The 24,182-nt window shown below is 41.1% G+C and overlaps 1 protein-coding gene across 1 annotated transcript; it reads left to right on the forward strand.

Annotated features, from left to right (window-relative positions):
- Positions 1–1,982: 1,982 nt before the first annotated feature.
- Positions 1,983–16,891, forward strand: rps19bp1 (ribosomal protein S19 binding protein 1). The gene is made up of 4 exons (XM_060918845.1): positions 1,983–2,144; positions 9,914–10,087; positions 10,200–10,297; positions 16,580–16,891. The coding sequence occupies exons 1-4, from the start codon at positions 2,090–2,092 to the stop codon at positions 16,709–16,711; spliced, it is 459 nt and encodes a 152-aa protein (XP_060774828.1). The 5' UTR covers positions 1,983–2,089; the 3' UTR covers positions 16,712–16,891.
- The last annotated feature ends 7,291 nt before the right edge of the window (positions 16,892–24,182 follow it).

The following is a 24,182-nucleotide window of genomic DNA, read 5'->3' on the forward strand; positions in this document are numbered from 1 at the left end:
TTTGCCGCCTATGTAGTCCCCTATTTATACAAATAGGAGTCATTCAGGATTCAGCCATGTTTTTGCTCGGTGTTAGCAAGTTACAGGTTTTTAGCTTTCTCCTGAAATGTTTTCTTTTATTTCTTCTTCCTCAGGGTCGTAAAACTCGCTTTCGCTGTGAACACTGTCGTTATCACTATCCATGATGTAAAATTAATGCTATTTTCCTGAGAAATGCTGGCAAAAATTTATAAGATTTTTGATAATCTTATAAATAAATCTTATAAATGTTGACAAAAAATTCTACTATGTTTGTTGTTGCTGTGAACGAGCGAATTGCCAGAGGTCCGTAACCAGGGTCCGTAACTGGGGTCTGTACTGTAGGATACGGACCCGCTCGCCAGCCAATCAGAGCTCAGGATTTGATGGAGACCGCACTGTGAAAAAATAATTTATTAATATTTTCACTTATCCTTGTTTACATAATATACTTGATGTGGTTCAGTCATCTTTAGTTGGATCTAACACTGCTTGCGGTGTCAAGACTTTTTTCTCAAATGGAACTTTTACGAACTTGTTTGACATGATTATATATAATTTATTACATGCAACCTACTATTTTAATTAACATACCTACTTAGTACTGCTGTTATATTTCAAGTAATTTTCTTTGGTGGAATGCAATATTGTAGGTGATGTTAACACTTGTCAAATAGAACTTTGTGTAATTTTTATGAACTATTTAATATTAATGTATTTTATTTGCAAAATTTACATCAATAATTCTGGTATTACTGATACAATGTATATTAAATAATTAAGTTTATAGTTCAGTCATTCTCTTTAGTAGATAATTGTTTACTTGACATCTCATTATCTCTAGCTGCTTTATCCTGTTCTACAGGGTCGCAGGCAAGCTGGAGCCTATCCCAGCTGACTACGGGCGAAAGGCGGGGTACACCCTGGACAAGTCGCCAGGTCATCACAGGGCTGACACATAGACACAGACAACCATTCACACTCACATTCACACCTACGGTCAACTTAGAGTCACCAGTTAACCTAACCTGCATGTCTTTGGACTGTGGGGGAAACCGGAGCACCCGGAGGAAACCCACGCGGACACGGGGAGAGCATGCAAACTCCGCACAGAAAGACCCTCGCCGACTACGGGTCTCGAACCTGGGCCTTCTTGCTGTGAAGCAACAGCGCTAACCACTACACCACCATGCCACCCTTGACTGGACATGTCCTTTTTTAATTCAGTTGTTTTCTCTGGGATCTAAAATTTCTTTTTATTCAGTACATGCTTATTTGATCTCTTTAACTTGATACAGTGTGATAAATATGCCTATTACAATAGGAGTGTATAATGTGGAATAAAACAATCAGTGCTTTGGATTATATACTGGAATTTTTTCTCGTGTATAAGGGCTCATGGGTGTATGTCAGGGAAAAGTACAGATTTTGTAAGGGCATGGGTAACTAAAGGTTGACATGTGTGAAACATTATTTATTTACACACTGGATGAAATTATATGTCTATTTCCAGGTAGAGGCTCAAGGGGATGGGAAAGAGTCCCTCTAGCGGCGCCATAGCGTCATTGCAGTCGGCTGGGCGGAACGGAAACTAGAACAATGCTTTCAGCCAGGGGCAGATTAAATGAGCGATTAATGAGATTAAATGATTAATGAGATTAAATCCTTTTCAGGATTTCGTTTTCATTACAATATTTGTAACGTAGTAGACTAATATGATATTCAGTCTGTAGACTATTATATGTTGACAAAGAGGTTTTTTTTTTTTTTAAATCTCACAACGTGTTAAAGGTTTAATAAGTCTCAGTAGCTGTTAAAATACCCTTTATTTATTCATTTGTTATTTTGATTTAAATTAAATTTAATTAAAAGTTAATATCAGTCATAACAAAGACAGATTCTATGTGGAATCTTCCGACACGGTCGTGGTTTCTAGACGACTTCTAAAAAGTGCAACACACAAATGAACCACGTGTTGCGGAAGTGTAGCGCTAGCTCCGAGTCAGAAGAAGCTTTCTTTGGCTGCGTTTACATCATTCAGCATTTCATAACCGTTTAAAAATATTGTACCATGTCGAGTTCACTGTTAAAAAGGGGACTCGAACTGTTTAATGAAGATCCTAAAGGTAAACAGTGCATTTTGTAGTCAGGAAATGTACTCGCTAGCTAAATGCTAAATGATGATAGCACAGAAAACAGGATTGTCATGACAGCTGACCTGAATAATAATGTTAGCTTTTATAGAATAAGAGTGGATGTTATTTTTACTTTTATTACAAAATGTCTACAGCATTAATCCATCTTGATGTACATGGTAACAGTAATTAGAATACAGTTAGTTAGTTAGTTAGTATTGAAAAGATGTGTTGGGGCCTGAGGAGAGCCTGGAGGAAAGGAACCTGGGAATGAAAAAGCAAGTTCTGCACTTTTGCCATCAAAGAGACGAACCTGTAGCAGACCTGCGACGCAAAAAGGTTTTCAGTCACATCACAAGAATTGGCAGTGCAATTCACAGCATGTAGTCGGGTAAAAGATCTTAGTTTAAATTAAAGGCCAGTGTCTAATGCCGCTTTTCCACTACCAACGCGGCTGAGTGGGGCTGTTGGGGTTGCATTTCGACTACAACCGTGCTGGCTGGAAGTGGGTGGAGTTAGCGAAAGTGGGGTGACGTCACGTGATGTCGTTAGGCGGCGCAAACAGTGACATCAGTGACCTTTTAAGCGGTAAGGGCCCCATACACGTTCAAAAAAGTCGTCAAAATCTCATCTCATTATCTCTAGCCGCTTTATCCTTCTACAGGGTCGCAGGCAAGCTGGAGCCTATCCCAGCTGACTACGGGCGAAAGGCGGGGTACACCCTGGACAAGTCGCCAGGTCATCACAGGGTAGTGCGCAGCCTGTAAGGGCGGCTGTGCACTACCACCCCCAGGGGCGTCTCAATGTGGTGCTCTATGAGGTCGGTGCGGCCAGGCAGGGGCGAGAACACGTTCGAAAACTCGGTCTGCAACTGGGCGACCTCCGCGAGCTGGGTCGGGGAGAGGTGGTCTCCACAGGGGACTGGAGAGGTATGCGATGCCAATGTTCCCTTTTGAACCTCCGGCCCCAGCTCCGCCTTCTCCGGAACCACCGACACCAACGCCACGGGGACCTCCTCGTTCCAGAGTTTGAGCAGATTGAGGTGGTAAACCTGTAGCGCCCCATCCCTGTCCATTCGCCTCACCTCGTAGTCGACATCCCCGATTCGCCGTATGACCTCAAAGGGTCCTTGCCACTTGGCAATTAATTTGGAGCTCGATGTGGGTAACAGTACAATAACTTTATCTCCCGGTGCGAACTCCCTAAGGCGCGTACCCCTGTCGTACAGGCGGGTTTGCCGTTTGATTAATGGTAGAGGGCGCAAAATGGCCATAGCTTTATTTTTTTACAATAGGCGGAAAGTCCGCACTATAATGACAGGCGTACTAACACCTTCTGCGCGCTTCGACAGCGCATTGATACCTTCACTCCTGAGTGAAGGTATCAATGCGCTGTCGAAGCGCGCAGAAGGTGTTAGTACGCCTGTCATTATAGTGCGGACTTTCCATAGCATAGAAAATCGCTACGTTTCAATTTGTGTAACTGAACTTGTTTCATATCACTGGTCATATAAACCTATGTAAACAGGAAAAACGTGGAAGAGTTTGGTCGCATCTAACTACAGCCCCAAAAAATACCATTGGCCATACTGAGCCTAGCTACATTGCTAACAGGAGTGACAGCGTGTCTGACTGACTGGGAGGTCGCGCAAAGCTCGGACAGGTACGGAGCAGCTCGTCTCAATTCAGAGAAGAGCATATTTCATTATGGGAGTACGGTGGACTGTTCCTTTAAATAGCCCAAACATAGTTCATTGATTAAAGACAGGTGTTCTTTGTTTACGGCGCGCGTCCCAGAGCTCATTAGGTGCGCGCGCGCAAGGCGCACCTTCAGGTGCACGAACTAAGGCGCTCAGGACTGACACCGTTCTACGCAAGCGCAACACAATCGCACTAGAAAGCATGTTCACGCTGCCAGTGTAGCTGCAGTCTTTTTAGTTGCAAATTACAAGTATTTCCTCGTGTTAATAATTCGCCATGTCAAAACAAGTAAAACTTTCCTCCTTTCAACGTGAAGAGAGGTCAGCAATTTATTATATATATTTTTTTTCCATCAAAGTTGCATTTTGTGGTTTCGAAGCTAAGTTTTAGTGCCGTTTCTAGAACACAACATCAAGAAAACGTGGAAGAAACAGCAGTAATGGAAGAGCTGGTTTCTAAGCTGCCTAAAACTAGCAATGGGAATTATTTTTTGTTACATAATGTACTCAGGCTGCCAGTCAGTGTGTGACACCACCACCACACACACCCCGAAAAATCCAAGCTACGCCCTGATTTACATGAGAAATTTTGTTTTCGTTGGTGTGTTTAAATTTACAGACAATACGAACTAATGTAAACAATTGGCTTCAACTCGCATAAATATGAATTAGAAATTTTTAGTTCACTTTAGCTTATGCAAACGCACAACTCTACTAAAAGATTGAGCCTCGTTTATCAACGTCCCCAACATTGAAACCTGAAAGCTTTAGAAACTCTAACAGACCTTTACTTTTTAACAGGACTGTTTTGGGATTTTGCTGAGTTTACCTTCAACTGTCTGAGGTTTTTTTTTTTCAAAGTAATGAACTGTGTAGGCAGGAAAATCACTGCGTTTTCTAAATGCATTCCTGAAAATTACTCATTAACTAGGGGAATTAAATTTGATATTTTTGACAAGTTAATCATTAATGTACATGAAAGAAAAAGGCTTAAAAGTTATAACTTGTTTTAGTGAAAATAAGTACTAAAATGCAGGGTTTTGCGTGTTATGTTATTAAAATATTTTCGGGGGATGTTGAAAAGCGTCCTGTAAGCGTGTCTGTAAACGATGCTGACTTTTCATTTTCATGATTTGAAAGGTTGAGTGAAGATTCGATCCAAAGGGAAGATAGATATGTGTGCTTTTGACCCATGTTATTTAAAAAAAAGTCAGATTTTTCTGAAGATAAGACGCTTCTACAGACCATCGAGTACCCAGATATCGCATTCTGTCTGGTTTGGCAGACTTCATGGGTTGACAAATCTCAAATGAAGCTTTATAAGTCCATGGAAGCCGATAACTTCTTTGTCTTTGGTTGGGTAAATACTTTTATTAATTAAACCAGTCAATGATGATAAAGCAGTTGTATTTGCAAGGGTAAGTTAGGGCTTCTTTTGCATTTAGTTTACTTCTATGTGTAAACAGGCGATTCACTAACATCAGACTGATCTGCTTCAAAGAAGATAGAGATCAGTTTGGAAATCTTAAATTTGTGGACGTTTTGAAAATAATAGCACTTTGTTTCAGTCAAAATGAGCTGACCTGCTTCAAGCTTCAACCGTGGTGTCTTGGAACTCCATGTGCGAGCTGCCACGTGCAGCTTCCGCAAAGTCGGCTGTCTTCCTCCTCTTTTGAGCTCTTTCGTGTCGTTTGGCTGCCGAAGAATCGAGTCCTACCTTGTACGAAACAGCCCATGTTCTGAGTGGGTGCTCAGTCTGGATTGTTTCTATCTTATAATTTTGCTGGCGCTCCTAGAAGCGAAATGATAATGCACGTTAAAATTATAACGACGACCGAGCAAACCATGACAAGAGAACGCTTATTTTATAGCAAAATTCTAGCAACATGAAATAAAATGATTACCTGATATCATTTAGAAAGCTTTTAAATCTCACCTGAGATAAAATGATCACTACAAACACGAGTTGTTTTGGTTTTAGCCTCTGTTAGATCATTGTCAGACCTGTCGATATTGTTCAGCCATGCTCGTCTCCTCTCTGTACTAAGCCTCAGAGTTTCCTCTTTCCGAATCACGGACGGAATTCTAAAAAAATCTGGATTTACCACGGTCACGAGTACTGTTGTGACCACAACCATACACAGCACAAAGATATGGCAGAGCTAAAAGAACACCGAAAGCAGTGGTTTAAAAAAAACGGTTGTGCACGCCTGACTGTAGTGTTTTGTACGGAATGTCATTGACCCCACATTTCTATATCCACCAACATGGCCGACATCCGGGTTTCTAATTGGCTTTGACGTCACTTGCAAGTCAAGGATAGGTTGTGGAGGGTTGCGTCAGGAAGGACATCTGGTGTAAAACCTATGCCAAATCAAATATGTGGATCATGGTGATCCGTTGTGGCGACTCCTAATGAGAGCAGCCAAAACAGGAAGAAGAAGAAGAGGGAGGAGGAGAAGATCTGAAAGCTACATTCTTGAGTGCACAAATGGTTTGAATATTATATCACCTACCAAAAAACCCCTTCAGTATACCTGGCACAAAATCGCCTGTAAAATCGAAGTCTACTTCCAAAGCATAGTTCCTTTTCCCAGTAGTTCCATCACAATATCACTGTATCATCATTTGCATCACTGCCAGCGACGTCATGACCAACCACAACACGTCAATCCAGTGGTTCCAATTCCCACTGGAGCCGTGATAAAAGATTACCGTTAATGTTAGTAGGGCACCAGGTGATAGATTAATGTTTTGATTTTGCTGTTTTGCTCCAATTCCCACACGATACTATTCCAGCATAATAGCAATGGTTTGTGATGTGTGAGAATGGGGTATAAGAGAGTCCTACATTGCCACGGCCTGAAAGGCTGCACAAGGTAGAAGCCCCTACTTTAAGACTGGCATTAAAAGCCAATCTGAACCACCAGCCTTTTGGAGGAGGGTTCAAAAATTGAGACGAAACAAAAAATGTTAAAGTTTGGCCATAATGATCAGCACTGTGTATGGAGGAAAAAGGCTGAGGCTTTTAATCTGACAAACTGTGAAGCATGGGGGTGGGAGCATTATAGTGTGAGTGTTTTGCTGGAAAAGCGACTGATGCACTTTAGAAAATAGATGGCATCCTGAGGACGTTGGATTGTCTGGCAAAATATCAAGACCTCAGCCAGGGCAGTGATTCTAAGCATACGTCCAAACTTTGTAAAATGGTTTCGACACAACAAAGTGAAAGTATTGCAGTGGTAATCACAAAGCCCCGACCTGAACCAGATAGACATTTCGTGGATTGGAATGCAAGTGTGTTTCTGAGCAACGAGGCCCACAAACCTGAGTTTTGTGACGAAGAATGAGCAAAAATTCTGGTGAGAATACTCAACCCCAAGCATATGAGTCAAGTTCAAGCAGTTCAAAGGCAGTGCAAGTAAATAATATCTGCCAAGCTATGTGGAAATCTACTGACTTGTTTTGCGGTCACGAAAATGTAGTTCGGTTATTAAGCCAGTGGGGTTGCATTTTTGTCATGGTTCCTGCTCAGCTGCTGTTGGTTCTATGGAAGATCCTTTGACTCAGCAGAATCACTTTAGCTCCACTGAGACCTGGACAAGATGGACTCCTGGTCAGATTTGGGATTTTTTTTTTTTTTTAGTTTGCTTTGGTGTCAGATTGTTCCCAAATTGTTTGTGTCATTCAGTCCTTGAATTCTGAACTTCGATGATGTTCTCCTTGGTTCGTTGATGGTCTAGTGAGATGATGATGATGAGGTTTGTGTGAGGATGTCCCAGTCAATAAGAGGTCATTAGGGGTCATCATGTTAAGGGTTTTGCATGGATGCAAACGGCGCGCCTTTTGGTGGATGCCGCCTTTTTCATGGCTGTCTGGGGGACTTGTGTGAATCGCGCAGATCCGATGAGTTTTTTTTTTTTGTTTGGTTTTTTTTTTTTGGGGGGGGGGGGGGAGTTGGAGTGTCTGATTATAATTTCATCAAAGTAAATTCTGTATTAAAATTACTAAATAAGCAAATGCCGTTACAGTCCATGAAACATAGGAAGTATAAGTATGAGAAGAAAACAGTAAATCAGAAAGCTGTGCACGTAAAGCCAATTACGTAACTTGCGTAACTTACGTTGGACTGATGGAAATCCTTGCGCGTGCAGTGAAGTGCAGCCAGCAGCAGATAATGGTGCGCAGCCAATTGGCTTTACGTGCGCAGCTTTCTGATTTACTGTTTTCTTCTCATACTTATACTTCCTATGTTTCATGGACTGTAACGCCATTTGCTTATTTAGTAATTTTAATACAGAATTTACTTTGATGAAATTATAATCAGACACTCCAAACCCCCCCCCCCCCCCCCCCCCCCCAAAAAAAAAAAAAAACTCATCGGATCTGCGCAATTCACACAAGACGTACAGACAGCCGTGAAAAAGGCGGCATCCGCCAAAAGGTGCGCCGTTTGCATCCATGTTTTGGCAGGTCAGTCATTTTAAGATTGAAGTAAACAGTTCTCATAGTTGATTCTCACGGTGGAAATAAACACAAAGCTGTGTGCAGTCATTGTGAGCATCTTCAAAATGTACAGTGTCTTGCAAAAGTATTCATCCCCCTTGGTGTTTGTCCTGTTTTGTCACATTACAAGCTGGAATTAAAATGGATTTTTGGAGGGTTAGCACCATTTGATTTACACAACAGGCCTACCACTTTAAAGGTGAAATTTGTTGTTTTATTGTGACACAAACAATAAAAAAAAAACAGAAATCTGGAGTGTGCATAGGTATTCACTCCTTTTCATATGAAACCCCTAAATAAGAGCTGGTCCAACCAATTCACTTCATAAGTCACATAATGAGTTGATTTAAGATCCACCTGTGTGCAATCACAGTGTCACATGATCTGTCACATGATGACTGTATAAATCAACCTGTTCTGGAAGGACCCTGACTCTGCAACACTACTATGCAAGCAACATGAAAACCAAGGAGCCGCCAAACAGGTCAGAGACAAAGTTGTGGAGAAGTATAGATCAGGGTTGGGTCATAAAAAATATCCCAAACTTTGAATATCCTAGGGAGCAACATTAAATCCATTATAGCAAAATGGAAAGAATATGGCACCACTACAAACCTGACAAGAGAAGGCCGCCCACCAAAATTCCCAGACCAGGCAAGGAGGGCATTAATCAGAGATGCAACAAAGACACCAAAGATCTTCTTCCATGTGTTTGTTGAGTCTGCCACATGCCCAACAGCATGTGGCAGACTCGACAAACACATGGAAGAAGATCTTCTGGTCAAATGAGACTAAAATTGATCATTTTGCCCATTATGGGAAATGCCATGTGTGGCGCAAACCCATCACCCTGAGGACACCATTCCTATACTGAAGCATGGTGGTGGCAGCATCATGCTGTGGGGATGTTTTTCATCTGCAGGGACAGGAAAGCTGGTCAGGACTGAAGGAAAGATGGATGGCACTAAATACAGGGTAATTCTGGAGGAAAACCTGTTTGAGACTGGGACGAAGGTTCACATTCCAGCAGGACAATGACCCTAAACATACTGCTAAAGCTACACTGGAGTGGTTTAAGGGGCAACATTTAAATGTCTTAGAACGGCCTAATCAAGTCCCAGACCTCAATCCAATTGAGAATCTGTGACATAACTTGAAGATTGCTGTACACCAACGCAACCCATCTAACTTGAAGGAGTTGGAGCAGTTTTGCCTTGAGGAACGGGCAAAAAATCCCAGTAGCTAGATGTGCTGAGCTAATAGAGATATACCGCAAGAGACTTGCAGCAAAAGGTGGCTCTACAATGTTTTGACTTTAGGGGGTGAATACCTATGCACACTCCAGATTTTTTTTTTTCCTCATCTTAATTATTGTGTCACAATAAAACAACAATTTGCACCTTTAAAGTGTTAGGCATGTTGTGTAAATTCAAATGGTGCTAACCCTCCAAAAATCCATTTTAATTCCAGCTTGTAATACGACAAAACAGGACAAACACCAAGGGGGATGAATACTTTTGCAAGACACTGTAACTCTCAACCTTACATTTTGTAGGTGCAGCCAAGGTTCATCAGAAGAAGAAGAAGAAGAGCACCAAGAAAGCATCAGTGATGGATCAGATTAGCACCAATAAGCAGGGTGTTAGGAAGCGGCTCCGCCGAGTGCAGGGCCGCAAAAGCAGAAAAAACAAAGTCATGGTCAAAGACAAGCGGATCAGAAATGCTTTAGGTGAGTGGTTTAATTCATTTATCTGTTAACTATGGATAGAAATAAATCTATATAGCCATAGAGAGGCACCTGCTTTGGCTAAAACTGCTGTATGCCTGTTGTTTGATTGTAGAGCTTTATAGAAAGAAGCAGAAGAAAAGTCAGCTTGATGCCAACCTGCGGTATTTCCTGAAAAACAGCTATAAAATGGAGGAAAGCTGCACAAAGAAGGTACTTCAACATAATGGTGTGCGATTTGGATTTTAAGCATGTTCTGCATATTTGGGCATATTGTAGTGCCTATAAACTGCATATACAGTTGATCCAAGAGTAATTATCCACTCATTCATTAATTGTCATGTAACTATACAGTAATTATCCAAAGTCAGGGCTTGACATTAACGGTTGTCCGCTTGTCCGGGACAAGTGATCCTTTATGTCGGACAAGTTCATCGTCTCAGTTACTTGTCCAATTGGACAAGTGCCAAAATACGCTGATATTCGACGTTACATATCAAATTTATCAGTTTATTCACATGATTTCCGAAGCATCTCACTCGACATATTGTTTTGATGAATCGCCAGATGTTTCTCTTCGGAAAGACCGATGTGCGCATGTGCAATATTCCACTTGCGAAACCGGCCAATACCGCTTCGTGTATTTGAACTGAAAAGTAAACGGTCGTTTACCAGACCCTCCAGGATTTCGCGATGTTGCGATTTGCAACATCAACATAAATTCAACCAATCCCCGCGAATTCAGGGCGGTGTTACAATTATATCCAATCACCGCAACTTTCCCGCAAATTTGACCAATCGTTGGCGTCGTCTTGAGGTGACGTCGACAAACTACCTTCCGCCTTACTTCCGTGTATACATTCAAGAGAAGCAGCATGTGCGAGTCAGTGTTTATGTAGGCTTAAATTCTGTTACTGAAAGTGTGTTATGTTTACAGTGAAGGACTGTGTGCACTTTACGTTATTTTTTTACTTAATACAAGAAATTAATGGATGCCAACATTTTTGCCAAAATGGTATTTTATTTTCCATTGTTTAGGCAGCTTCAGCATCATACTGTGAGATTCTGTTCAAATTGTTTTTTTTTTTCTTCCATGAAGCCTTAGCCATTTATTTTATTAGTTTATAATTATTGTTTAATTTAGTCTTCAGGAGAGACTGCCTGCACACAGTACTAGTATTAATAGTTTTTTTTTTCTTGCATGAAAGCTGAGGCATTTATATTATATTTTAAGGTAACTTCATGTTGTGCTGTGAGGTTCTATGCACTTTAACTTTTGAACCAACAGGAGCATTTGGATAAGTAAAGCCTATTTTTCTGCATTTTTGTAGTCCTGGTAATCTTTTATATTGGTAAAGTTGTCTATAGGACCATTTCTCAGTGTCTTTGGTGTTTTAATCAATAGTTTTTCAGTAATAACTTAATATTTAACATATCACTCAATTTTAATCACAAAAAGAGAAAATCGCAGCAATTTCTCGCAACTTTCACTTCCTCCCGCAATGTAATCGCAACAAAAACCTAAAAAACACCGCAACTTTCATCGCAACCATTAAATACCATACAGGAGCCATGCTGAATAATTAGACAACAATTAATTAGTGGAGGATATATATTCAAAGTTAATAATTTAAAAATGAAAATATATATAATTTTAATTTTCTGGATTTCAATTTCTCATAAATAAATGAATGATTGATGGAGTCCAATTTTTTTCTGCAGTGAATAGATTTTTGTGTTAAAGTAATTCTGGTGAAATTAGTTTATTACAAATAGTTTGTGGTTTTTTTTTTTTTTCTCGAATTTTTCTTTGGACAAGTCAACTTCACATTCGGACAAGTAAATTTCCTTTCAACTTGCCCGTCAGGACAAGTGGTTTCAAAAGTTAATGTAGAGCCCTGCAAAGGCTCTTGGGTATTTGCTTTTTTAAAATCAAAATGGCGACTTTTTTGGCCAGGCAGTATCTACTTTTCAATTGCAATATAATTTTTTTTTTTTGCCTGCTACATTATATATAAATAGAAAAGAAATTATTTCGAACGGCAGCTACAATTATCGACACCTTAACCATCTTTTGGCCGTTGCAAAAGTAGAAAAGACTTTCAATACATAAATTGTGCATGAATAATTACTCAGACTTCGACTGGGAAAAAAATGAGTCGATTCCCGATGACTTAGCGCATCAGATCACGTGACACCGTTCCACAAGTATTGACACCTTTGTCCACAATTATCGACATCCAGATGAATATTTATAAAATATATAACTCGTGTGTGGTATTAAATTAACAAAGCATAGTTTTTATTTAAAATTTGTTTTACATAGTTTGTACTGAATACAAGTCTATCTTTTATATAAATATATCGATGTCAGTGCTTGCGTACAGTGGTGCTTGAAAGTTTGTGAACCCTTTAGAATTTTCTATATTTCTGCATAAATATGACCTAAAACATCATCAGATTTTCACACAAGTCCTAAAAGTAAAGAGAACCCAGTTAAACAAATGAGACAAAAATATTATACTTGGTCATTTATTTATTGAGGAAAATGATCCAATATTACATGTATGTGAACCTCTAGGATTAGCAGTTAATTTGAAGGTGAAATTAGAGTCAGGTGTTTTCAATCAATGGGATGACAATCAGGTGTGAGTGGGCGCCCTGTTTTATTTAAAGAACAGGGATCTATCAAAGTCTGATCTTCACAACACGTTTGTGAAAGTGTATCATGGCACGAACAAAGGAGATTTTTAAGGACCTCAGAAAAAGGGTTGTTGATGCTCCTCAGACTGGAAAAGGTTACAAAACCATCTCTAGAGTTTGGACTCCACCAATCCACAGTCAGACAGATTGTGTACAAATGGAGGAAATTCAAGACCATTGTTACCCTCCCCAGGAGTGGTCGACCAACAAAGATTACTCCAAGAGCAAGGCATGTAATAGTTGGCGAGGTTCCAAAGGACCCCAGGGTAACTTCTAAGCAACCGAAGACCTCTCTCACATTGGCTAATGTTCATGAGTCCACCATCAGGAGAGCACTGAACAACAGTGGTGTGCATGGCAGGGTTGCAAGGAGAAAGCAACTGCTGTCCAAAAAGAGCACTGCTGCTCGTCTGCAGTTTGCTAAAGATCACGTGGACAAGCCAGAAGGCTATTGGAAAAATGTTTTGTGGACGGATGAGACCAAAATAGAACTTTTTGGTTTAAATGAGAAGCGTTTTGTTTGGAGAAAGGAAAACACTGCATTCCAGCATAAGAACCTTATTCCGTCTGTGAAACATGGTGGTGGTAGTATCATGGTTTGGGCCTGTTTTGCTGTATCTGGGCCAGGACGGCTTGCCATCATTGATGGAACAATGAATTCTGAATTATACCAGCGAATTCTAAAGGAAAATGTCAGGACATTTGTCCATGAACTGAATCTCAAGAGAGGGTGGGTCATGCAGCAAAACAGTGACCCAAAGCACACAAGTCATTCTACCAAAGAATGGTTAAAGAAGAATAAAGGTAATGTTTTGGAATGGCCAAGTCAAAGTCCTGACCTTTAATCCAATCGAAATGTTGTGGAAGGACCTGAAGCGAGCAGTTCATGTGAGGAAACTCACCAACAGCCCAGAGTTGAAGCTGTTCTGTACGGAGGAACGGGCTAAAATTCCTCCAAGCCGGTGTGCAGGACTGATCAACAGTTACTGGAAACATTTAGTTGCAGTTATTGCTGCACAAGGGGGTCACACCAGATACTGAAAGCAAAGGTTCACATACTTTTGCCACTCACAGATATGTAATATTGGATCATTTTCCTCAATAAATAAATGACCAAGTATAATATTTTTGTCTCATTTGTTAAACTGGGTTCTCTTTATCTACTTTTAGGACTTGTGTGAAAATCTGATGATGTTTTAGGTCATATTTATGCAGAAATATAGAAAATTCTAAAGGGTTCACAAACTTTCAAGCACCACTGTAAATAAGGAAGTAATTCTAATGTTTGTTTGTAAAGAAATGAACTGATGTTTAATCTGTGTCAGAAAATCTTTTTGTTCCACTTTCTACCCACTTTCTAAGTATTTTCATAGATCACATTTTGTTAATCATTCGTTGTTTGTATTAATTTCTCGTTTTGTAATTTACCAATAAATGTCAACAGGCAATTGAGATTGTAACCACATGAAAATCCAGGTCAAAGGTTGCATGTCATTCCTCAAACCAAACTATAAAATGTCTACTGATATTGTAATATGTGGTAGATATTTTTACAACAAACTGCAAAAAAATTCTGAATGGAATCGAAACATCTGAATATTTCAAGCATGTAATTTTTTATATGCGAGGAATTAAATTCTGGTCTAATTCTATTTATTGCAATCGGATTCCAAATACTCTATGAGCATTCAATTCTGTTATGAATCAGAAAAAAAAAATCATTATAAATCACAGCACTTTCATTTTTTTTTAAAGTACTTCTTCAACAATGTTACACAAAGATTGATCCATAACAGTTGTAAATGTCCCTTAATTCCACAGGGTGTCGATAATGGTGGACACCGGTGAAAGTGATCACTATTATCGACACCTCATTTGACTTCTTAAACGTGCGTTTAGATACAAAATGGTGACTGTCAAATGAAAGAGAAACAAAGTAGGTTTAGACAAGGAGATCATGAAATATGGGTGAATTTGATCAGTAAATCATGTCCATGATCTTTCCACCATGCTAACCTGCGATGATGACGTCCGGGCTTTCCTCAAATTGCTGATCGTGCTAAAAAAAAACATCTCAGGTAATGAGCTGTATCATCAGACGATGAGGCGGGACTTCCAGTTGATTAATTAACCAATAATGACTGTTGTAACTGAAACTCACCTTTGTGAACTTGTTGTTTATTGGTAAAGCTGAAAAGGTGTTGATAATTATGGACTGTCTATAATTGTAGCCGCCACTCTAGTATTTTTTTTTTCTGAAAAAAATCATTTATTTGTTTGAAAAGTTTGTTACAGAACTTTTTGGCTCTATTATTAAAAGTGTTTCTGATTTTTTTTTTTAAATCAATATTTAAGCTGCAGAGACAGAAAAGCAGGTTCCTCAAGATGCCTGGAATTCCTTGTTTGTTGGTTTCCCTTGGAAAGCTGCACAACAATGTACCTACTATAACACTGGGGAACAATTTGAAAAAAATTCTCTGTTGATTTAGATTTTTCGCTGATTAAAACTAAAATTGGCATGCTGATTCCAAAATTGCAGTCAGTTTTTTTTTTTCTAGCACGTCAAGTTTTCTCCACAGCTTACCCTCCAGATAAGCAAAATTCCACTGATTAGCTGTAGTAAGACTATTTGAAGGTTATGGAAGAATGTTATCAGGGTAGATGGGATGTACATATGATGGCTGACTATTGTTGGAGCATCAAACGCGATAGTCCTCAAGTTGAACACTCCAGAAAGAGCTATAAACGTAAATTTTTACCTTAACTACTTGCACGGTCGCCTCACAGCAAGAAGGTTCCGGGTTCGAACCCAGCGGCTGATGAGGGCCTTTCTGTGCGGAGTTTGCATGTTCTCCCCGTGTCTGCGTGGGTTTCCTCCGGGTGCTCCGATTCCCCCACAGTCCAAAGACATGCAGGTTAGGTTAACATGGGGCGGCCTTGGGCTGAGGTGCCCTTGAGCAAGGTACCTAACCCCTGACTGCTCCCCGGGCGCTCTAGTGTGGCTGCCCACTGCTCTGAGTGTGTGCGTGTGTTCACTGCTTCAGATGGGTTAAATGCAGAGGATGAATTTCACTGTGCTTGAAGTGTGCATGTGATGAATAAAGGTTTCTTCTTGCACACAATTATAATTACAGTAGCCATATCCTTTGTAAAAACAGTGTTAAATAAACATTGCAGTCATGCCTGTTTCTTTCATATTTCATTGTATGTCAATATTTGTAAATTTTTATAAAACAAGCACATCTGTTAAGTACAGTATTTTTCATATTTTTTAAGAAAACGGGGATCCTATAGTTCAAAAACTTGATGTGATAGAGAAAAACTGAGATCAGTTTTGGATTCCGCACCCAAAAATTAATTAAAAACAGCTGTCAGACCTAACTCAACAAAAATTGTGTTCCCCAGTGTAATTTATGCAGCTTTTAAACACAAACACAAGTCATGATTTGATGATTTCAGTTTTCCTCTGTTCAAGATGATAATTGTTTTGATACTTCAAAACTTTTCCATTCGCTATATTTCCAGGCATTTTTGCTTTCCAGGATTTCAAAGTCCTTAATACTTTTCGCACGGTTCTGTATGTATCTACACATTTTCACTGATTTGATATTTTGTTTTCATTTTTAGGCTCAGTAGAAACCACTTGTGAATTTTTCGACTTTAGGACTCGAAAGTGCAAATGTTACTCTTTAAAGCCAGACTTGATGTTTGTACAGGATGTAAATCATCAAACAGACCAATCAAACAGCATTCATTGTTACGGACATTCACCGTCTCCTCACTGCCTTTCAGATCGCAGAGCAGAGCGTAGGCCGTCAGTCCCGGCACAAACCAGAAAAGCCCGTCAAGAAACGAGAAAAACGACCCATTTTCACCGAGGCGGAGTTCCAAAAATTCCAGGAGGAATACTTTTCTAAACTTTGATCTCATTATGGACTACTATGGACACTTGTGCGATGATGGTGGAAAAGGAGTCCTGCATTCCTGGAAAACTTCTGGAGAAGTCAAATGGACAGATGTGCAGAAATTCAGTTTCCATTTTTGTGAAACGTTCGTGGTTTTCAGTTTGGGTTTTGCAAATAAATATTTAATGGTTTGCCGAAAGCTGTGTTTCATGTTGTATTGTCTACCTCAGAGTATCTTTGATAAAGATTGTGGATCTAAAACCTGTTGCTCGATGCATGGAGTAATTTTGGGATTTAAAAAAAAAATTGCTTAATAAAATGAAGTCAAATATCATTCAAATCTAATGAGTCAGACGGTGTTGATTAAGTTTCTGTGACGGCAGCTCTGAAAGTATTTCCTGCTGCAAGTAAAATCATACCGGTAGGTTTGTATTAATGAGCTTGTTGGAACCCTTATTACTCAAGGAACTGCTGATTTAGAGGTACTTCTATGGTGGATGCACAGCAGAATCTAAAACAGTCATGTTATTACAGGTCATAAATATTATGTAACAAAGAAAAATGTATAATTGTTGATATGGTGCTGTTTTTTTTTTTTTTTTAATCTATAAGGAGATATTTATTTCAAACCAATGAAAGGAGTCACCAAAAGTAAGTCTTCAGAAGAGAGGCTGTTGCATTTCAGAGTTTCTCTGTACAAAACAGTTTCCAAAAAGAGTTGAGACGCTGTGTAAATTGTAAAAAAATAAAAACAATGTAATGATTTACAAATCAGGGAAACCCTCTATTTCATTGAAAATGGTATAAAGACAACATATCAAATGTTGAAACTGAGATTTTATTGTTTTTTGAAAAATATGGTTTTTTTTTAATTTGATGTCAGCAACACATTTCAGAAAAGTTGGGACAGGGGCATGTTTACCACTGGGTTGTATCACATCTACTTTTAACAGCACTCCAAACATTTGCACGCTGAGGAAACTACCTGCTGTAGTTTTGAAAGAGAAATGTTGTCCCATTCTTGTCTGAGATACAACTTAAGCTGCTCAACAGGTCAGAGTCTCCTTTGTCATATTTTGTGCTTCATCATGCACCAAATGTTTTCACTGGGAGACACGTCTGGACTGTCGTCAGGCCAGTTTAGCACTCGGACTCTTTTACTGTGATGCCATGCAGTTGTAATATGTGCAGAATGTGGTTTGGCATTGTCTTGCTGAAACAAACAAGGCCTTCCCCGGAAAAAATGTCGTCTGGATGGTAGCATGTTGCTCCAAAACCTGTATATGTCGTTCAGCATTAATGGTGCCTTCCCAGATGTGCAAGCAACCCATGTCATGTGCACTAATGCCCCCCGTACCATCATAGATGCTGGCTTTTGAACTGTGTTGAGAACAAACTGAAATGTCCCTCTCCTCTTTAGCTCTACAGGGCTGACATGTCAAGTGTTATCTTAGCCTGCCGCTCTCCTATAACCAACAATAGAAAATAGGGACAGCTGAAGGTAAATACGTGTTTTAATTTTATTATTAAAATATCTGACTCCAAAAATATATCTTCTAGTCATTGTCAGTGTATTAACTTAGTCTTCCAATCGCATTTATTTTACAACAGCTTGCAGAAGAACTACTGAGCAATTAATAATAAAATAACAAGAGGGTTTATTCTACAAAATGCAGATATGCAATATAGAGCGAAATAGAAATTAAGACCACTTACAGAGTCATGGGTATAGGACATGTGATGGAAAAAGCATCTCTCGGCAACATAGTGGAAAAATGCACGTCTCAGAAGAGGCCTGATGGGAAACACCTCAATGCTTGATGGTAAAAATCCTTCTTACATTGAGTAAGCCATGGCCTAATGGTTAGAGAAGCAGCTTTGGGACCAAAAAGTTGATGGTTCAATTCCCTGGACCAGCAGGAATAGCTGAAGTGCCCTTGAGCAAGGCACCTAATCCCCAACTGCTCCCCTGGGTGTGTTGTACGTCACTCTGGATAAGAGCATCTGCTAAATTCCATCAATGTAATGTAACAATGCATATGTTTTGATACCCCGAGACTCTTTGAAATGTATAATAACCAGCTGATCAAACAGAAGAGACACAATGCATTTGACTGTTGGGTGGACCACCCACAGGTAGTTCACCCTGCTGTATGTTCATGTTAATTCGGTTCCTGACAATGGGTCTGTGGGAAGAAAAGTCCAACAGGTTTCCTGTGGAGGCCAAATAGTCTTAGTATGTAAATGTGTTGAAATTACACTTTTCAAAATATAAAACTGTCTAATGTAAAATTATTTCAGAAACTTTTATAATAGTTATGATATCACATTGTTTACTATGAAACACGGATTACATTCATATCAAACATGCCCTGAGAAATATTTTAGTGAAGCATAGTTTAGTTAACCTTGAATAACTCTCAGCTACAATTTATAAATCTACTACAGCCTGGAGGACATAGTGTCCATGATTTCCAAGAAAGGATTTCAAATTTCGATTCGTCAGACCACAGGACAGTTTTCCACTTTGCCTCAGTCCATCATAAATGAGCTCAGACCCAGAGAAAGTGGCTGTGTTTATGGATATTGTTTATATATGGCTTTAACTTGGATTTGTGGATGCAGTAATGAACTATTTTCACAGATGATGGTTTTCTGAAGTGTTCCTGAGCCCATACAGTGATTTCCACTACAGCCACATGTCTGTTTTTAATGCAGTGTCTCAGTGTTCCAGGCATCCAGTATTGGTTTTTGGCCTCATCCCTTACGTACAAAGATTTCTCCAGATGCTCTGAATCTTTTATGTACCGCAGATGATGTCCCTCCATCCATCCATTATCTGTAGCCGCTTATCCTGTTCTACAGGGTCGCAGGCAAGCTGGAGCCCATCCCAGCTAACTATGGGTGAGAGGCAGGGTACACCCTGGACAAGTCACCAGGTCATTGCAGGGCTGACACATAGACAAACGACCATTCACACTCACATTCACACCTACGGTCAATTTAGAGTCACCAATTAGCCTAACTGGGCTGGCTAGTGACAGGAATTACCCACCAAATGACAAATTAAGTCGCCTTGGGCGACCGGACCACCGCGAATTTTGAGCCCTGATGTTTATGAATAATTTTTCCCAGAGGTAGCATATAGAAATAAAAAAGCACTGGGCCTAACACAGAACCTTGTGGAACACCAAACTTTACCTTAGTATGTGTAGAAAGGTCACCATTTATGTCTACAAACTGACAACAATCAATCAATTAATACATAAGCCAGGAGAGGGCTGTTCCCTTAATGCCAACAAAATTTTCGAGTCCATCAAATAGATGATCAAATAGATGGTCTATCAAATAGTATGATCAGTGGTGTCAACAGTCCTCTTTATCCTTTTTAAGGAGTTATTTAAGTGATAGGACACAAACAGTTTTCTTTAATGGTTTTGGTTCTGATGAGAGGGCTGTGTCATGTGGAGTAATGGTTTTGGTTCTGATGAGAGGGCTGTGTCATGTGGAGTACCCCAGGGGAGTTGTTTGGGACCGTTATTGTACACCATTTTCACTAATGACCTACCACTTGTTCTGAAAAACGTAAACATAGGAATGTATGCTGATGACTCAACCATATATACCTCTGCACTCACTACAGGTGAACTAAACGCAGTTTTGAAAGAAGAGTTAAAAGCAGTTGTGAACTGGGTAAACAACAACAAACTTGTTTTGAATGTATCCAAAACCAGCTGTATGGTAATTGGTTCACACCACAAAATTAGTAGAAACCCTCAGTTAAATCTGAAAATGAAAAAGGTGTGTATCAACCAAGTGCAGGAGACCAAGCTGCTGGGAGTAGTCATAGATGACAAACTTTCTTGGAAAACACATATAAATAAAATTGTTAATAAAATGGGAAGTGGCATTTCTGTTATTAGAAGATGCAAGGCATGTCTGTCTCCAAAATCAACTAAACGGGTAATAGAAGCTTTAATTTTGTCAAATCTTGACTATTGCCCAGTGGTCTGGTCAAACGCCACAGCAGACATGGTTAATAAACTTCAAAAAGTGCAAAACAGAGCAGCACGCATTGTCCTTAGTTGTGATTTCAGAACAAATGTATTTAAAATGCATAAAAATCTCAGCTGGTTAATGGTGAGAGACAGACTATTTTACTCATTATTAATATTTGTAAGAAATGTATCCACATCCAAAATCCCGCAAGTTCTACACAGGAAACTACATTATAGTTCAGACAATTATAACTACACTACGAGACATGCAGCAAGAGGAAACTTTTCACTGCCAAAAATAAAAACAAACTACAGTAAAAGAACGGTGATGTACAGAGCCATGTATGCATGGAACTTACTCCCCAAACACTTTGGGCAAACTATTAGGAAAAAGGATTTCAAATTGTTAGTGAAGAAACATCTCTTAAATGGATACATATAAAACTATTTGAATTATTAATTGAATTATTAAATAAATATAGAATGCTAAAAATATAGAATAAAATCATACAGCAAGGAAAAATAACCAGTAAGTAATAAATAGAGAATACTTTTGTGGGTGCAATTGGTCTTAAGTGATCAATCTCATTAAATCAGTCTCAAATCAGTCTCATTAAATCAGTCTCATATCAGTCTCATTAAATCAGTCTCATTAATAATACCATTAATTTTGGTCAATCCCACTTTTAATATAAATACCATTAATACCATTAATAATAAATTACCAAACAGCTAAATTATGGTATATTCCAAATTATTATGATCACTACCAATGCAGCAATAATGTATCACTTACCGTATTACATAAATGCTACAGCCAATGGCACTCATATACGGTACACCTTGGATAAAGGCAATTTGGAGGTCTTTGAGATTGTGTGACTTCAAGGATATGTCAGCAAAAACAGACAATCACAGTTTCAGAATAATTGAATTTATTATAACAATGATAAAAATGGGTAATAGTAGTTTAGAATACATTCAATAAGTCAGCAGCAAAACAGTGAGGTGTGTGTGTGTGTGTGTGTGAGACCGTGTGTGTGTATGTGTGTGTGTGGCAGCGTGTGTGTGTATGTGTGTGTGTGGCAGCGTGTGTGTATGTGTGTGTGTGAGAGCATGTGTGTGTGTATCGCCTTGTGGCCTAAGGACGGGGGGGGCGGTCACCACATGGCTTGAAACAAAGGAATTAGCCTTGGTTGCTAATGAGACAAAGGAATTAGCCGTGGTAGCTAATTCCACAGATCGGGGAGGCCGTTCCTCCCAACCACGCCCCTCCAGGTGTCACTGTCATCGCCCACGTGAGCACTGAAGTCCCCCAGTAGCACAATGGAGTCCCCAGTCTGAGCACCCCTCAGTACCTCTCCCAGGGACTCTAAGAAGGCCGGATACTCTATACTGCTATTTGGCCCATAGGCACAAACAACAGCAAGAGCCCTCTCCCCAATCCGAAGGTGCAGAGAGGCAACCCTCTCGTTCACTGGGGTAAACTCCAACACATGGCGGCTGAGCTGGGGAGCTATAAGCAAGCCCACACCAGCCCGCCGCCGCTCACCACGGGCGACTCCAGAGAAGTGAAAAGTCCAGCCCCTCTCGAGGAGCTGGGTTCCAGAGCCCAAGCTGTGCGTGGAGGTGAGCCCGACTATCTCTAGCCGGTACCTCTCAACCTCCCGCACAAGCTCAGGCTCTTTCCCCCCCAGTGAAGTGACATTCCATGTCCCAACAGCCAGCCGCTGTGTCTGGGGATCAGGTCGTCGAGGCCCCTGCCTTCGACTGCCACCCAATCCACACTGCACCAATCCCCTACTGCTACCTCTGTGGGTGGTGAACCCACAGGAGGTCGGGCCCACGTCACCTCTTCGGGCTGAGCCCGGCCGGGCCCCATGGGCAAAGGCCCGGCCACCAAGCGCTTGCATACGAGCCCCAACCCCGGGCCTGGCTCCAGGGTGGGGCCCCGGCTGCGTCATACCGGGCGACGTCACGGTCCTTGATTTTTTCTCCATAGGGGTTTTTGGTGAACTGCTCTTGGTCTGGCCTGTCACCTAGGACCTGTCTGCCTTGGGAAACCCTGACAGGGGCATAATGCCCCCGACAACATAGCTCCTAGGATCATTCAAGCACACAAACCCCTCCACCACAATAAGGTGGCAGTTCTAGGAGGGGTGAACCCGAGTGGTGTTTTGTTATTGGACTTCTGTGCTAGTCACGGTTTGTCCATAACGAACACCATGTTCGAGCATAGGGGTGTCCATAAGTGCACGTGGCACCAGGACACCTTAGGTCGGAGGTCGATGATCGACTTTGTAGTCGTTTCATCTGATCTCCGGCCCTATGTCTTGGACACTCGGATGAAGAGAGGGGCTGAGTTGTCAACTGATCACCACCTGGTGGTGAGTTGGATCCACTGGCGGAGGAGGAAGCTGGACAGACCTGGCAGGCCCAAACGTATGGTGAGGGTCTGCTGGGAACGTCTGGCCAAGCACTCTGTTGGGGAGGTCTTTAACTCCCACCTCCGGGAGAGCTTTTCCCAGCTTCCGAGGGAGGCAGGGGACATTGAGTCTGAGTGGACCATGTTCTCTACCTCCATTGTGGACGCAGCTGTTCGGAGCTGTGGCCGCAAGGTCTCCGGTGCCTGTCGTGGCGGCAATCCCCGAACCTGGTGGTGGACACTGGAAGTAAGGGATGCCGTCAAGCTGAAGAAGGAGTCCTATCGGGCCATGTTGACCTCCGGGACTCCTGAGGCAGCTGACGGATATCGGCAGGCCAGGCGTGCTGCAGCTCGGGCAGTTGCGGAGGCAAAAACTCGGAACTGGGAGGAGTTCGGGGAGGCCATGGAGAAGGACTATCGGTCAGCCTCGAAGAAATTCTGGCAAACCGTCCGGCGCTTCAGGAGGGGGAAGCAGTACTCTGCCAACACTGTTTACAGTGCGGGTGGGGAGCTGTTGACCTCGACTGGGGACATTGTCGGGCGGTGGAAGGAATACTTTGAGGATCTCCTCAATCCCACCGTCATGTCTTCCACTGAGGAGACTGAGGCTGATGACTCAGAGGTGGACTCGTCCATTACCCAAGCCGAAGTCACTGAGGTGGTTTGCAAGCTCCTCGGTGGCAAGGCACCGGGGGTGGATGAGATCCGCCCTGAGTATCTCAAGTCTCTGGATGTTGTGGGGCTGTCTTGGTTGACACGCCTCTGCATCATCGCGTTTTGGTTGGGGACATTGCCTCTGGAGTGGCAGACTGGGGTGGTGGTCCCTCTTTTTAAGAAAGGGGACCAGAGAGTGTGCTCCAATTATAGGGGAATCACACTTCTCAGCCTCCCAGGGAAGGTTTACTCCAGGGTACTGAAGAGGAGAATTCGACCAATAGTCGAACCTTGTATCCAGGAGGAACAGTGCGGTTTTCATCCTGGTCGCGGAACACTGGACCAGCTCTATACCCTTCATAGGGTGCTCGAGGGTTCATGGGAGTTTGCCCAACCAGTCCACATGTGCTTTG

The sequence above is a fragment of the Neoarius graeffei genome, chromosome 4 (assembly GCF_027579695.1).
Source record: "Neoarius graeffei isolate fNeoGra1 chromosome 4, fNeoGra1.pri, whole genome shotgun sequence".
In the NCBI taxonomy this organism is placed as follows: Eukaryota; Metazoa; Chordata; class Actinopteri; order Siluriformes; family Ariidae; genus Neoarius; species Neoarius graeffei.